Source organism: Amblyomma mixtum, chromosome 9 (assembly GCF_055824585.1).
Source record: "Amblyomma mixtum isolate Tamu chromosome 9, ASM5582458v1, whole genome shotgun sequence".
Lineage (NCBI taxonomy): Eukaryota > Metazoa > Arthropoda > Arachnida > Ixodida > Ixodidae > Amblyomma > Amblyomma mixtum.
In genome coordinates, this window is record NC_143020.1 from 87352011 (window position 1) to 87369389 (window position 17379).

The 17379-nt window shown below is 45.7% G+C and overlaps 1 protein-coding gene across 3 annotated transcripts in view; it reads right to left on the reverse strand.

The window, feature by feature from the left end:
* Positions 1-17379, reverse strand: part of Ptp10D (Protein tyrosine phosphatase 10D) — a 177540-nt gene that overhangs the window by 20043 nt on the left and 140118 nt on the right. For all 3 annotated transcript variants that reach the window (XM_089560740.1, XM_089560738.1, XM_089560739.1), the window contains 8 exons: positions 17131-17272; positions 14961-15239; positions 13996-14277; positions 12105-12232; positions 11068-11160; positions 9798-9864; positions 8221-8438; positions 3088-3280 (listed from right to left, as the gene is read on the reverse strand). In XM_089560740.1, the coding sequence (XP_089416866.1) occupies positions 3088-3280; positions 8221-8438; positions 9798-9864; positions 11068-11160; positions 12105-12232; positions 13996-14277; positions 14961-15239; positions 17131-17272 (1402 nt within the window). The remainder of the gene's footprint in view (positions 1-3087; positions 3281-8220; positions 8439-9797; positions 9865-11067; positions 11161-12104; positions 12233-13995; positions 14278-14960; positions 15240-17130; positions 17273-17379) is intronic.

Here is a 17379-nt window from a genome sequence, read left to right on the forward strand (position 1 = left end):
AGCATGTTCTGGGGACGTAACCAGAGGCCCTCCTTATAAAAATGATCAATAGACTGTCAATAGATTCTTATAGACTCTATTGCCTTCCTATAGATGTTTCTTATATAAAAAGTCTGCAAACTTCATAGACAAAAAGTCTATGGGCAGTCTGTACACTGCATAAAGAAATGCTTTTAAGGTTTAGACAACACCCAGGTCCGGGTTGATGAAGAAGAGAAGCACGCGTCGGGACAGGGAAAACTTACCCTTGCTATCACCAACTCATGACTGTCATCACCGAACTCGTTATAGACTGCGCGATCACTAGCGGTAACATCGGGCTAGGCACCCTTCATTTTCTATTGAAACCTAACAATAACCCCACGAAGTCACCTGATATGAGTACCCTGATGTTTTGCTATGTATCACGGCAAGCTTGTTTGCACCACAGACAGACTGTTGCACCTGGGTGTTGGTGAAAACATTTAGAGAGAAAAAAGTTGCCGAAGAGGGTGGACCGGGTTCGATCCCGGCCGCGGCTGCCACGTTTCGATGGAGGCGAAACGCAAAAGGGGCCCGCGTGCTGTGCGATGTCAGTGCACGTTAAAGAAAGTTCCCCAGGTGGCCGAAATTATTCCGGAGGCCTCCACTAAGCACCTCTTCTTCTTCTATCACTCCATCCTGTATTTTTTCCCTTGGGGCGTGGTTTGGGTGTCCACCGACATATGTGAGACAGTTACTGCATATTTTCCTGTCCTCAAAACCACTTTTCATTTTTTTCTGTCCAGATTTAGGTTTTTGAGAGAGTAACATCCCAAAGTGACTGGGGCTATGAGGAGGTCTCCGGAATAATTTTGACCATCTGGGATTCTTTAACGTGCACTGATATCGCACAGTATATGGGCCTCTGAAATATCACTACCATCGAAATTTGACCGCCACGGCTAGGATGGAAACCGCGTCTTTCGGGTCAACAGCCGAGCACCATAACCACTGCGCCAGCACGGCGGGGCTCCAGTGCTGAGGCCTGCTTGGCTCGGTGCACAAAAAAGTTCTGATAACGCGGCAAACCACCGTCGCGTATATCCTTCAGCACTGCACATTTTGCTTGAGGCACGGTAAGAATATATGTTTCATGTCCTTAAAGTAAGCACAGTATAGAATACGAATGCTTTCTATTGCTACTAAAGAGCACTCCACGCAAGAGGACATCGACGAAAGTGAAGTGAGGACCTTGAAAATGCTTTCCGTGAGTTGTTCAAAGGCAAATAATAGCGCCCCCACAGCGTACAGATTACTACTTTTGTTTAGGAATCGGGACATATTGTAGAACCTAGCAGATCTGCTAGTGTGGTGTTAATGTGAGACGCTTGCTCCGGGCTGCTTTCAATGGAAATCTTACTAAATGTGCGCCGTTTCCCAATGTGCGCCATCGTAATACGCTCCAGCGCTGTATAGCGAGATACATTACGCTTCCGTGAAACAGTCCCCGCCGCGATGGGTCAGTGGTTAGGAAGCCCAACTGGTGAGCTCGCGAATGCGAGCTTAATCCTGGCCATGGCGGCCGCATTTCGATGGAGCCAAACAGCGAAAGGTATCTGTGTAGTAATTGAAATTGTTCCAAAGTTCTCCAAAACTTCTTGAGTTCTAGGCGGTGTTGGCCCTCCACTAAAGCGGCACTTTCTTTTTACAGCGCAGCTCTTTGGCACCTGTTTCTACGTTTCATGGCGTCGCCTTTGCCGTTGCCTTCGCCATTGTCCGTTGTAACCACCAGTGTAGTCGCGCTTTAAGCTGCGAAATCAATGGAGCGGTAGCTTAGAAAGCAAACTAAAGGTGCATAACTGCCCAAGCGGATGTGCACTGCATGCATTGGCATTGACAATGTTGTGCCATTTTAAGGAAAGGAAGTGTGCATAACTGGCTCGTGGGTCAGTGGACGCCTGAATAACGCTTATAAGTAGGTGGGGTGGTGAGAGAGTGATGTGGGCTGCAGGCATTGACAACTTTGTGCCAGAAACGCAGCGCTGAAGCCATAGTTCGGAGTTCATTGTGTTCATTGGTGTTGGCGCTGACAACGTTTTACACTCCGATCATTTTAAGGAAACGAAGTGCGCATAACTGGGCATAACTGTCTCCCTGGGTATGTAGGGAGGTGAGAGAGAGATGTGGGCTGAATGCCTTAGCCCTGACAACGGTGAGCGAACTTTCGCGATCAACCATTACTACCACCTGCGAGTGTGGCAGGGTGGGAAGGGGGGGGGGACTTTAATGTGCATATAAAGACAAACAAGAATTCCTTACCACTTATGCGGGAGAACATCCAGTTCCTCTCTCATAACAGCTCCCACAGCTGTGACAAACCTCGCGAAATACTTGCACAGACCTCGTTTTTTAGAACCAGGCATTGGCGCAAGTCTAGCGTATAACCATCTATTTCTTTGACCACAAAGCTTCCTTCATGAAAATCAAGAACTGGTAGTGCAGTATTTCTTGAAGAAGGAAAATATGTGAAAAATAACAAGTTGCCTGTAATTGTACACACGTCTTGCTCGAATTCTTTGCCTCAATCTATCGAAAAGCTGAAACGGCTGATGTGCTGCGTTCAAATTTCCCGTTAAGAAGTAGCGTAATTGTCGGCAATTTTTTTCTTTCGCTCCTTCGTCCCTTCGCTAATGGCGCGATTCTGGTGTCCGCTGAGAAAAGAGATATACTGCTGCCTTTTCTCTCGTGAAAATCAGTTTTCATTTTTCGAGGGACAGAGGGGATGAAACTCACTTACATATGCGCCGACCTCGTGCAGTACGCAACCACCTTTCATACCGCCCTTTGACTCGACTTCTATAATGTCCACTGGGTATTCTACCATGCAGGCTATGGTCCTTCAGTCATCTGTTGACTAATTTGCCCAAGCCGTGTTTCGTCGGCTTATGCAGTTGCTTCTACCCAATCCAGTCAAAATAACTATAATCTACTCTTACCTAGAAGATTCCTTCCTAGGTGTTATAGAGCAAAGATGGCGGAAATTATTCACTGCAATGCGTTGAACCAGGGAGATATAATGTAGCACGTCAATGGAGTGGGCAGTGTAGCGGGAAACACCGTACTCACCCGTCTGGATCGGGTACGAGTAGACGGTGTCGGTAAACTTGTCCGGTGCGGTGTAGGCGCGCACCTTTACCCTGTAGGTTGAGCCGGCCTTGAGCGGCCCGTTGCAGTAACCCTTGTCTCCCTTGCAGTCCTCGGAGCCGATCACAAAGTCCTCGGTGAGCGTACCATTGAAGGGGTAGTAAGGCTCGGTCACCTGCAATGCATAAGGCACTCATGTCTAGCTATTGTTTTTTGTTGTGAAAACAACACTACGTCAGCCAGCTCGGCTCCTCGCATGGTCACACTTCAGCCGTATGCCGTGGCCCACGAACGACCTTGAACCACCGTTGCCTAGCAACGTCGCAGCCGCGCTCAAACAGATGGCGCCGCCGTCGACGCCGCTGCCGTCGCCGCTCGCTCCACCAGATGTGCTCCGCTGGGGTGGAGGGAGAGGAGGTGTCGTCTCGCGGGGTGTGTGTATGTATATATATATATATGTGCTTCGCCTCAGTGGATTCTATAATAGTCGTTATGGGGAGCTCGAAAGAGAGGCAACAACGAAAAAACGAAGCAAGGAAGAGACAATGCACTCAATTGCTTTCGCAATTCAACTAGCGTTAACCAGAGCTAAACCACAGCCAATTTTTTTTCTAGCATAAAGATGATGACATGGAGTTATGTTGTCAGTAATAAAAACAATAAAGGCTCACAGGACTGTTACCATACTTCGCGATGCGTTATTACACAGCAACTGTTGTGGGTGATTTCTGCGATTGTATGAAGTAGTTTTGTTATCTTTTTTATGCTAACTGAAGTAGTGAAGATATTTTATTTTGGCATTGAACATACTTGGCGCGCTCATTGATATTATTTAATCAATTTTTGTTTTTTTAACATTTCATGCATGTTTTTTAACATTTCATGCCCCCTTCACTATGGGGGCCTTTTCTTTGGCCTTAATTGCACGCATGGCTGCATCTTCGTGGCAACTGCCCTTTGCTTGCACTTCAGTTGCACTTGCTTCTCACTTCACTTCACTTCACTTCACCTGCTTGCACTTGATGACGGCATGAATACAAAAACCAATCAAAAGAGTTATATGAGTCACGTGATACGTACGCGGTCAAGTGATCAGGTTAAAAAAAAACAAGCGCGCAACCGGTAAATAGGCTAGTAACAGATGCGCTATGAAACAGTAGCTCTTGGCGCTATCTTCTGTAATTCATGGCCACAGGAATTTATAGAAGTTTCACCCCCTGTTCTGGCCCCGAGAAATATTACGTGACCGCTCTGTAGCGACCCCCCCTCGTCCTGTCAGACGGCACTGCTACATACCTCTCGAGCTTGTGTGCATGATGTTCATATGTTACCTTTCCTCCCGCTCATACACTGCTGCTGACCTCTTAAGCAGGAAATGTGGAAAAATAGCAGCGAGGGCTTCGAAAACCCACTCCCCTTAAAAATTTACATGTAAAAAATTTGGCAATGGCTTAGCTGAGCTATGCCAGGATATAAGTAGGGTAGCGAGAGCTTCATTGGGAATGTAGCTCTCGCTACATATATCCTGGCATAGCTGAGCTAAGCCACTGCCTACTTTTTCACGATACCACTGCATAGCAACGGCTGGAGTCTCCTATTTGTCACCCATACGAAGCAATTGCGATACACTGAGTTTATCACCTCAGCTTTTATACACACAGCCGCACATGCGCAGTTTATCCACACAACCCTACACGCGGTGGCAGCCGAGCTGTGACGTCATGCGCCATGCAACGGCTGCCCTTCTCCGGTTACCGCTCATGCGCATTCAAGCACGGCAGCGGCGAACTCTGACGTCATGTACCGCGCACCTGCTGCTCCTCTCTGGCTTTGCGCATGTGCACTATCGGCCTCCAAGGCTTACGGCGAAATGCTCGACTGGGTAGCGTAGTGTAGCTCTTACTACAAAAATATCAAGCAAGCCACTTACACTTCAGATGGAATAATTGTAATTGTAATCTATTTATTTATTTATCATCATACCCACAGCGCCATTGGCTGGCATTACAGTGGGGGGGTAGAAGAAAAAGTACACAAATGCCACCGCGTGCAGGTGGTTACAAAAAAAAAAAGATAACAATGAGATAGAAAGAACACGGAATTATTATACACAAAAAAAATGTCACAGCATGGAAGAAAATGAATCATTTGATAATATGGACACTACTTCCTCAGGCAGCTTGTTCCATTCAGAAACCGTTTTGGGGAAAAAAGACATTTTAAAAAGGTCAGTCCGGCACCTGTATTCTTTAACTTTAAGTGAATGATCTCTACGTAAAGACACGTAATCAGGGTTGGCTATATATTTGGTTCTGTCTATTCCAGTTCTAGAATGAAAAATATTATGAAATAATTTTAAACGCAGTACTTTCCTACGTTTTTGAAGTGAGTCCCAACCCAAAGATTTTTTCGCGCTCGTTACACTAAAATATCGCCCATAGTTATTGAAAACAAAACGAACGGCCAAATTCTGAACTCTTTCTAGCTTTTGAACGTCAAGCAAGGTTTTCGGATCCCAGACTGTGCAAGCATACTCAAGTATGCTTCTAACGTTTGTATTATACAGCAGTTCTTTAGTCTTTAAAGGGAAAAGTTTAGCGTTACGTCGCAGGAAACCTAAAACACGACAGGCTTTGGCAGTAACGAAATGCACGTGACGATGCCAAGACATTGAACTTGTTAAATATACACCAAGATATTTAAATTCCAACACTGAAAGCAGTCTGCTATTATTTATGTTATAAGTGAAAATATGGGGAACCTTCTTTTTAGTGAAACACATATGTACAGATTTTTGTAAGTTAATATGCATTCTCCAGTTCTCACACCACTGGGCCACTTTACACAAATCCTGTTGTAATGCATCGCAGTCACCTTGATCGTTAATAATTCTATACAATACACAATCGTCCGCAAAAAGACGCATGTATGAAGAAATACCTGAAAAGATGTCATTCATGTAAATTATGAACAGTAATGGGCCCAAGACGGATCCCTGAGGCACCCCTGATGTTACAGCCACCTCATGCGATTGTTTCCCGTTGACAACAACACATTGGCGCCTAACGCTCAAATATTCCTTTATCCACCTAATAACGTTCTCATTTATGTTGTACCAGTATAATTTTTGTATTAATTTTGCTTATTTCTACAACGAGTACTAGACTGGCTTGAAGCCTCTGAGTAACGAGAGTCAGTGGACAGTGCACTGGGTCAGTGGACACCTCCATCCCGCAGTGAATAGGCAGTGGCGTCCTCACACAAATTCAGGTGGTTATGAGCCTTTCCTTTCCTCAAAACCAGCAGAAAGTGCAGACTCCGTTGTTTTTGTAGAAAGGAAAGGTGAATAGCTGGCTCCCTGGGTCAGTGGCCACCTCAATCCCGCATTGAGGTACGTATACGGTGGTGTCTACCAGCAAAATAATCATGCTTTTGCGCAGTATTTTTCCTTTATCATAGATAAACACCCGCCGCGGTGGCTAAGTGGTTTAGGCGCTCGTCGACTGAGCCAGAGGGCTCGGGTTGGAACCCGACCGCGGCAGCCGCGTTTCGATGAAGGCGAAATGCAAAAGGCGGCCGTGCGCTGTGCGATGTCAGTGCACGTTTAAGATCCTCCCCAAGTGGTCGAAATTACTCCGGAGCCCTGCACTAAGGCATCTCTTCCTTCCTTTCTTCTCTCAGTCCCTCCTTTATCCCTTTCCTTACGGCGCAGTTCAGGTGTCCACCGAGATATGTGAAACAGATACTGTGCCATTCCCTTTCTCAGAATTTACTTTTTTTGTTGTCAACGTATACAGTGCAAGACAAATCGTTTGACACCACTTCGAATGTCTTACGTCAGTATGTCTGGTACAAGTGTCTTGTTATTTCAGGATATCTACTTTTTTGTTGCCAAAGTATACAGCGCAGGAAGACAAATCATTTGATACCATTTCGAACGTCTTGCCTCAATTTGTAATGGAGGTTTGAAGTTTCAAGAAGTCATGGTTTGTGGAACCAAAGGTCGTCAATGCGAGTCCCTATGATGTGCTACGCTTTCATTCGACTAGTAATCTTATGCTCTGTAACGCGCTGAATCGTTTGATTCACTCGGTACATATTAACCCAATTAGGTGGTCCACAGTCTGTGTACCAATGGTACCACCCACTGCTTCTTCTTGAATTAGCTTGTGTTGGATACTAACGCGACCTTGAGTAATGCAAATATTAGAACTAACACTCTAAAATTGCTCCATAAAGGGATGACGTGTAACAATGCAATAGTAGAGCCACTCCTCATAAACACCCATGCTTTCGACAATCATAGTGTCGTCGGCTCCCATAGACACTCGCGTATGCGTTGGCGGACGGTTCGACTCCCGACCAATGACTGGTGCGAGTTGAGGCAAGCAGTTCTCTCCTAGATCTCACGCAGATCCGAACTATATCAGTGCCACACTAGTGCGGTAATTTGGTGTCCACAGTCTTCGGCCGAGAAACAGACGCCTCGCCGAGTGTGACACAGAAATAACGCCAGGAAAATGCCTCATTGGGCTTCTTGTGCTATCGTATTAAACATGCCAATCTGTGCTAATGCCCAGTAATAAGTTTTTATAAACTTCATCACCGTTATTTCACGGATGCAATAATGAACTTCTATGCGTCGATGAGGCCTGCAAGATTAAGATTGTACACTGCTTTTATGCGCAATCACTAACTGAACATGACACTCTTCAACTTTGCAAGATGTGTTCATAATCTTAACATGCTTGACACAATTACTAAAAATTTTGAGACTCCGTGCCCAAGGTGTCGTTACCTTCTCATGAAGTGCCTCTGTTTTAGTGAAAGTGACAGCATGCTGAACCATTGCAGAGCCAGTACAACTGAAGAGTCAAATACAACTTGCTATGCAAGCTTAGGCTGTTCAGCATAGCACACTAATACCGAAAGGGACTTCTGAAACCCTTGCGTAGTACTAGTTTTTACCATTAGGTGGTGCTTTCGTGAGCCCATCATTGTCACCTAACAGCAGAAATTGGAACTACGCCGCAAGACGGATGCGCCGATGCGCCATGGTCGCGCGGGGGTGACAGCAAGCCTGGTGGCTAAGCGAACGTTTTGCTTGGGCATTACCTGATATGGAGGCCAGCTGTGGTAGCTCTGCACCTCCGACCACGTCGGTAGATTGGCGTTACTGGCATCCTTTGAGTCATCTTCCGCCACGATTAGGGTGTAGGCATGAATCGGCCCATGGCTGTTGGCGAAAAAGTTCTTGCGGAAGCTGACCCGGATGGTGGTGGTGGTGTGGGCCCCCGACTTCGGGAAGACAGAATCGCTTGGCTTGGGTGGGGCTGTATTGGGACAAGGAGCAGTTAAGTCCAGTCAATATAGCGAGGTAGAGCAAAGCACTGTGCAGCATTATAACTAACGGACAATAGCAGTGCTCAGAGTCCAGCTGTGTACATGAATGCTCATGATCAAAGAAGAAAACTTCATCTGATAACCGCCATCACGAGAAGCCGTGTCCAATATTTTTGTCTCGAAGGTTCGTGCAAGTGTTTGTTTGATCTACACGATGTTATCACTTCATTAGGCCGTGGATAAACATCACATAAATTCCGAGAATGAAGGGGCTATTTCGGATGTGTTTAAGGGATCCCGTGAGAGGACAATAATACTGCTTAACAAAAAACATATATTTTCATGGCCGGGGGTGCATTTGCTTCCGGTTTTTGACTTATGCAAAGGTTTGGATGTTACTGCCCTTAACCACAAACCTTCCCTGGCCAGGCTACCAATTACACCGAGAGAACACCCATTCAGAAGCTCCGGGAGATTTTATTGCGAAAGCAATACTACGCCAGGTCTAACCGCTCGTCGTGTGGTCCGTGTACCCCCCTGCTCCTCGCGGAGCCGCCGCCGCGCCTAACAGATGGTGCGACGTCAGCCTCTCTGCTGCTATGGCGACACGTGACGTCAGCTTGCTCTCTCCTCCGAAGTGTGCGCGCGCGGCACTGCCGCGTCACGTTGGACACCGCTTGACCACCGACGTCTTCGGTGGCTTCGGCGCGCTCTTACAGTGCTGGCGTCGAAACGGAACATGTGCCTTTTCTGCGCCGGGTGCGCTGAAGCCGCAAACCCAGAATGCACCGCGCGCATCGTGTGCTGAGCGAGTAGCCACTACTCGGAAGCAGCAGGCTGGCCGAATGGATTTCTGCGCATGCGCGCCGCTCGTCGCTCGGCGCGGCGCTGTCTCACGTCGACGCGACTGGAGTATAGGGGGCGAATTTCAGCCCGGCACAGTGCCGTCAACGTGATGTGTCCGACCACAAACGCCGCGCTTACGCGCGCCGAGAACATAGGAGCATCACCAGTTGCGCCAGTTGAGCAGCGATCGCCAGTTGCGCATGCGTAGTAGCAGCGCATAGCTAGCGTGCCGGGGCCGCCACCATGCACTCTCCATTGCCTCTCTCTCTCTCTCCTCGTTGCTTTCGCAATCCTCCAGGTTTAACCAGAGCTAAACCACTGCCAATTTTTTCAAGAGAATTGCTGATGCATAAAGAAATTTGAATGGTGAGCGTCCCGGTGGGCTACAAAGGACAGGAAGCAACGTGGGTCGTGTCAAGACTATTTTTTTAGTGAAACCTGGCAGAGATAATAATTGTTCGACAAGAATAACACAATAAAAGAAAAAAATTGTCACCACTCACCCCAGATAGGCATCGTCTCCTCCCACCTTCCTTTGCCACCAGGGCCAATTTTGGTGTGCGCCTGAATCTGGAAGAGTAACATTGGGTAATGTGTTAACACATGCATGTAATAATAATGCCTTTAATTGTGTCATACTGGGTACCTGGCAGTAGAGGCCGACAGTAAAAGCTGCCATGAATGACAGCTTGGCAGGGCCGAATGCCCCCATACATTAGATAGCGGTACAGTGGCTTAAAAAAACAATACTTAAAAAAATACAATACAATACAGTACAGTGCACAATACACCCTTTGAAACTGCACTCTCCGAGAGTGGACAGAATGTAGAATTATCATGATATAATACAGGATCGAAACGATGAAAAACCAATTAACTGATTCATTAAAAAAATAACAAAAATGCATGCACAGTTGTAGTAGAATCAAGCATGAACAAACAGTCGTAATTACAGTTAACTTGGCCGGCGTAATTAACGTCAGTACATATACTATTATGCTGAGGCAAGGCTAAAGACAAGCAAAACGAACATGGTCAATTGGAGTAAGGAGGAAGGACTTAACAGGAAGGGAAGTTGACCAAAAATGGTCTCTACCAAAGGCAGGCTATTTGCAGAGCTTTTTTCAAGATTAACCAAAGATCTTAGCTAGCGTAAGGTTGCCTAGTTGTTTTAACACAAACACAAAATTGGATTTTCTGAAAGAAGCTAAAGAGGATTATATAGTTTCAAAAACAGTCACTAGCATTCGTAACCAAAACGCGATTGAATTACTAAAGGGCAGCTGAGACATTTTTTTTTCTACCTGCACAAATTTTACTGAAACCTTCAGGTTACATTCTCCGCAGTCTTCTGAACTTTTCAGCAAAATTTCACAACCAGACAGTGCTGCAGCAAAAACGAAGTCTAAAATTTTCTATGTCTTTCATTTTTTCTGCCCTTTGGCCAGTGTGTCTTGCACTATATATTCCCCAATAAATGAAGCTGCGACAACTATTTAATCTACTGTCTCAAAAAAAGTTGGCCACCGCCAGCATATATCATTTCAAATATGCTAGCGATATATGCTAAAGCCTAAATGATATTTTCACATATGCTAAAGCCTAAATGATGTCTTGTACCCCATAAATCTGCTGCCTGCATAAAAAGCTGTCTTAAAAGACTGTTTCATCAGAGAAGTGTCAGATCAGAGAAGCACCATGCCAAGTGCCTAGTGTCTTGCTGTCCACAATGTGCCAGTAGACTTTATTCACTTCCATACGGTCTGCTCTTACCTCAAAGACATATGTCCGTCCAGGAATGAGGTTGGAGATAACTCCTTTCGTTTCCGTAGGTTCAAAAAGTTTGTGGCGATAGCTCAAGGAACCCTGAAATGAACAGAAGGAAGCTTAGAAAGGTTTGCGCAAAATTTTTCAGTATGTAAACTGTGATAACTCAATCCCTACTAAATCTGCCCAGTAAACAAAAAGAAAGCGCTGTTTTCAAAAAGCATGTGTCCTGTTTCCCGTTGCTCGAAAACGCTCAAAAAGCTCATACAGTGTGGTCAGAAGGTGTTACAGTGGATGCGTAAGATCATCCCAAGACTATTAGTTCAGGCAAACAACACTGCACAAAATGACGTTTCCAACTCCATTTGGCATCTTGGCATCTCCAATTTGATTCCAGCAAAAATTTTCTCAATATTCGATATTTCTTTATATGGCATACTCTCAAGGCCAATAAGGGCATTACACCGTGTTGCGTCACTCGGAGCAAGTTGAAAAAAAATTTTCTCGCCCAAACCACTGGCTTGTCCACATTCAAATTTCACAGATAAGCGCCATTTGATGGCAGGTTTTAAGTTTAAGTCGGGTACTTGCGCGAATAAGCAGTAATTAATTGGAAGTCCACATCGTATGCAGCGATATCGGCCTAAAAAACATGGTTTCGCGTAAGCTGTACTGCAGTGGCAGATCTTATTAACGGCCGAGTGATAAAATTCGACGAAAGCGAGACTTAAAAAGCGAGACGAGACGTGCAGCTGCTGTGAGATTGTGTGTTTTGGCCCGGCATTGCTGCGTACGAAGCAGACTTTCGACTAAATCTCGCCACTTCAGGCAAATACTTGACCCAGACGTAGTATACAGCAGAAATTATCGCCAAACGCCACCTCTGAGTGAAATTTGAGCTCTGACAAGCCAGCGGCTAAGCCGAGATCTTTCTTTTTTCTCTGAGTGATGCAACATTCAGTACCTTTATCGAAGTAGGAAAATATTGCCCGAAATATCGTTCAACCCTTTTAATTTTAACTACACCTAGACAGATCTCTCACCTTCATGTAGTAGGTGATTTTGAAGCCCGTCAGCACGCCGTTCTGCTCGCTGGAGGGAAGCGACCACTGCAGCACGATTTCGCTCGGTTTAAGCTCGTATGGCTGGAAGTTCTGGACCTTTCCTGGCACTGTAAAGATTAGAGAGAGAGAGAAAAAAAGCACATACACAAAAAAGTCAATTTGGGAACACATACAAAGTTTTTTCAGTAATTTTGCTCTATCATTATCTAGCTGTAAGGAATTTTCAGTTTATTTTTTACCAAATTACAAAATATTTGTAATAAATATTAACCTTAACTTGTCTCTTCCTTGCCAAATCAGTGCAAAGAAGATGCTGAAAACTAGGTGGATACTGTGTTTCAGGAGCTGGAGTCCAACTGAGCCTTGCACAGTTACATAGTGGATGTTCCTACAACCTTATAAAAATTGACTATAGACTGTGTATAGACTTCTTACAGACTGTATTGCCTTCCTATAGATATTGCTTTTTGTCTAATCATAGTCTATAGACGAATTTCTACTGAAAGAGTATGGTCATAAATATATAGATTGTCTACAGACTGTCTATATGATTTGTATTGCCTAATAACTAGTCCGTAGGATTTGTGCACAGAATGTCCAAGATTTTATAGACAAAAGCCTATGAACAATCCATAGGTTGTCTAAAGAAATTTTTGTAAGTGATACCCCACACAGTGAGCCGCGCATTGGCGTGCATCTCTCAGATTCACATTAAGGCACTGGTAATGCCATGGAAGAAGGAAAAGAGAACAACAAGCTGTTACACCCTTTCTCGCGAGGCGGAAAAGCCTGAGCGATTTTGAATCGGTTATAAGTTCGATCAGGTGGCCATAGGGACTTCTGGACAAGGGTTAGCGGGGCGTCCCGTCCCGGACCAGGACGAATTTTTCTTTAACTGCGAAGTTTCTGAGAAAGCTGTATAGCTTTCCTTTGTAGCTGTATGGCTGCGCTTAGGTGGATGTCAATGAGTAATTACTCCCTTATTACAAATCTACTCCACCTTGGGGGATTCCCCTAAACATTTGACCAACACTCTTCCCACTTCGAGTTATTGATAAATTCGCTCTCGCCCTACCATAAGCTTGCCGTCCCGGTTAGCTCAGTTGATAGAGCAACTGCTCCGGTGAAGCGGTGGTCCTGGGTTCGAACCCGAACCAGGACGAATTTTTCTTTAACTGCGAAGTTTCTGAGAAAGCTGTATAGCTTTCCTTTGTAGCCGTATGGCTACGCTTAGGTGGATGTCAATGAGTAATTACTCCCTTATCTTCCCAAGTTGCAACACGCCATTGCAGTGATGTTCGGGATTAACAGTGCTGCCCTGCGGTAATTAAACAGGGCTGATGTGGCCCCATACCAAACAGAGCAGCATCATACAATCTTCAACAATGCATGCCGGGCCTTCACTAGCCGTGCCCTGAGAAGTACCCCATGTATGCCATAATTATTGACCCTGTAGCCATAGACTGGCGCTTTAGGAATAAGTCCTCGCGTGACCCTTGTTGCACATTTAGTTGTGTTGCATCTTGGTGGAGCAGCGCTGTATAAAACATGGCCGCAATCCTGGGCTTGTACTCCCAGCGACAGTCATGAATAAAATAATCACATGCTCAGTGAAATATTACCGCGAGCCTAGATGTCTACTTGCTCTTCTGGATTTAGTTGTGTATTGGAAAAGCAAGGAGCCGCTATTATGTACTCTTCTTTTATAAGAGAGATTCAGCAGAGCGGAGATGCTTAACAATGTAGACATACACCCAGCCAACAGGATGCTTTCTGCACACGTGCAGTGACCAAGTAGAGATGCTTATTGCGCATGCACATCAAGCAGCTGGCTGCACCTGTGGTGTAAATTGACGCTAGCGTCACTCACCGGACTCGAGGGTCTGGAATGTGCGCGACACGGGCAGGCTGCGGCGGACGGTGGACGTGTCGTAGCCGCTCATGACAGCCACCACGAACGTGTAGTTGTGGTGGGGTCGCAGGCGCTCGTATGATATTCGCTCAGCCAGCGTGAAGTTCTGCACGAGCACCCCCCGGTGGTCGAGGTACTGCACCTCGTAGCCGTCGCGGTCCCCCGTGGCGCTCTCCCAGACGAGAGATATGGCCGTGTCCGTCACTGTCAGTGCCTTGATCTCCTTCACCGGGTCCGGGACTGCGGCCGGAAGTGAAAAAAGAAGAGTTTACAATGCCAAGCGGAAGGTGCGTGAGAAATGAAGAGAGAGTTATGCAGCTTAATGTTGACTGGAGATCTTTGTCGAGTCGTAAGCATGTACATACACTTCCGATGGTAACGGTGAAGGGTGAGATTTTCAGATGCTGTATAAAACATGGCCGCAATCCTGGGCTTGTACTCCCAGTGACAGTCATGAATAAGGTAAGCATATGCTCAGTGAAATATTACCGTGAGCCTAGATGTCCACTTTCGATGACATGAGGCTTCTCAGTGTATACAGTGACTTCAAAGTTTTACAGGACACCACGCCATAACGAGATTCTCAGTCTCCCAGAACAAGTGTGTGCCTCGTTAATATGTACACTTTGGTTCCCAAGCAGAACTGTCCATAAAGCGAGTGGTCCGTAATAATGAATCACGAAGAAAAAAAGAAGGAAATAAAATAAAAACTTTGTGATTAATGTTTCCTTTGTGCATAGTAGTGGGCAGTGTAGAGGCAACTGGACAAAATTATAGTACCTCCAACCACGAGGACACAAAACTTTCAGTTGCTCAACAGAGTGCACTGACAGGAGCCAGCAAGGATAAATCGGATTACGCCGACAATCGACCATAGCATGAGATAAAAAGAATAAACTATTGACTAAGAACAGAAAACTCACACAGCCTGGTGTGTCGGTAGATCGGCACGCTGTAGACGCCGCCGCTGATTGTCCAAATGCTGATGTTGTAGAATCTTCCGGGTACCAGATTGTCGAAAAGCACCAGACTGTTGGTGTCGTTGGACAGCTTCTCTTGGGCCGGTATACTGGTATCGCTAAGCTGGAACCGGTAACGGTCAAAGACCGCGCGCCACTGAGGTGTTGGAGTGTACTTGATGCCCAGCGTCCGCGTCTCATGCTCGTCCGCGACTATGTTAATGACAGAATCGATGACAGGCACTGGAAGGAGAAAAAGATTAATTGTATATGCTGTAACATTCCCGCGGTTGTTTAAGCACATGTTTCCAGCTGGATGTAAATTCGCCACTATAGTAGGATACAACTTAAGAAAAGAGCAGCTGGTAACACTTGGCCACAGTCCGTGGCATCCGTATTACTCCCATCACAAAAGTAAACGAAATCTGGTTTTTAATGTCCGATTTTATTAAACAAGCCCGGAATCAAAATTTTAGAGCTCTTAATTTTTTTCTTGTGAATAATATCTTGCTTAGTTACGGACTACTTGTTGTTGTCTAGGGACTCTGTGTGGCGGTCCAGAATGCGGGCGTAGCTTCACTGCAAACTTAAGTTGTATTCCACCATAGCATTTATGTGCAAATAAAGCTGCACGCACACAGAAAAAAGTGAAAAATTTCACGACCTTTCGTTTGAAAATTTTGCTTGTGGGAAATACAACCTCCATGAAGGCAAATAAATTTTCTCTAAAACAAGCACATGTAGGTAATTTATGAATCTAGTCTAAAATTGTATGCATAGCAGTCCTGGTTTACGAAGTTACTGCTTACATAGGAATGATAGGAAAAAGACTCCGCAAACTCGATAATTTGAGAGTGCGTTCTAAGTTACAGCTTCGTAATAGCGATTCGACGGCCCATAGACTCGGGAGCAGGAAGAAAAAACAGAAAGCAACTGCTTTGCGAGATATAGTGCGAGCTATTGAAGAATTGGTGGTAAATGATTGCATGGTATCACTTATGCCGTTTGCATTGTGTTTATGACGCAGATATTATTTCACAACTCCAAGAATAAGCTAAAAAGTTATTAAAAGTTGTTCAAATCTATGAATACAAGAAAACACAAGAAACCAAAGCTGCAGTAATCCTCTACTGTTCGCAGCAAACCAAAAACCTCTCAGAGACGTCTAGCTAGACGTCTCTGAGAGGTTTTTGGTTTGCTGGGTTAATGCATTCTGGAACCGTTTTGCAAAGAAAACTCAACCCGAAGGCTGTGGGGACCTGCCTCCGGTCTCCTGTGGTTGGCTTCTCCGCGATGCATCATTGCTAGCCTGGTTACTTACCGTAACTAACAAGGCAGAGCGCCCGCGTCGCAGCAATACGAGCGCCACGAATGGCGCGTTTGGTGCGCGCGGGGGAGGCATCCCTTCTTGGCTGGGGAACTTGGACGCGCGCTGACGTTCACGCGCGACGCTTCCTTTTCCGCCAGCGGGGTGAGGCCTCGTGGGGAGAAACGTTCTCCCGCATCTCGTCCTGACCGACCACGTAGTATCCCCTGCCGTAGTGTGAGCGAACATTCGCTCATAAACTTGCTGGTGAGTCAGACGTCCCCGATTCATTAGCGTATTTTGTTGCTAGCTGGCGTTATCATTGTTGTAGCAATAAATTCCAGTTTGTGTCAGCCAGAGTGTAATTGCTTTGTTCTCTTAGAGCAAGGCCCGCCATGGTTGGTGTGCGCTCGGCAGTGTACGCAATCATGGGTTAGGGTCCGGCGGTATTGAACTGTGTCAGCCGCGCTTAACCGAGGAGAACGTATTTATCTCTCCAATTAAAACCCCACAAGGTACCTGAATTTAGTAGAAAAGTCATGACATTGCTATGATAGCTTAATCTACAGAACTCTTCCTTTAGCATGCTCTCACCAGCTGGTACCCCACAATGATGCCGTAAATACATGCGGTTCCTTTAATTACTTGTTTTGCTAAACAAACCCTCACCAGCGCGTCTTTCAAAGAAAAGATACATTAAGATTGGGAGTACAGTGAAAGGTCGAAAGAGGCATGGAGATATTCTTGGGTGAATTTCAATACGCACACTGCTAAAGACAAATACGGTTGAGCTGAAATGCAGTGAGAAGGAGAAAACAAATTGCTTACTAGTTCTCGTCTGGACGCCGAAACCTTCACTTCTTACATCGTGGCTGACAGCGTAAAGGCGGAAGGAATATAGTTCGCCAGGTTTCAGGCTTTCGATGACGACATTAACAGTGTCCCCCGGATGCGTTGTGTTGGCCGGAACCTGCATTGAAGGACAAAAGAGCCTTTTAAGCAACAATGGCAAGAAAAAAAGATGATGTTTAACCCCTCTAAAAGTAGATCACGAAATTAGGTAGAAATCATGCATTT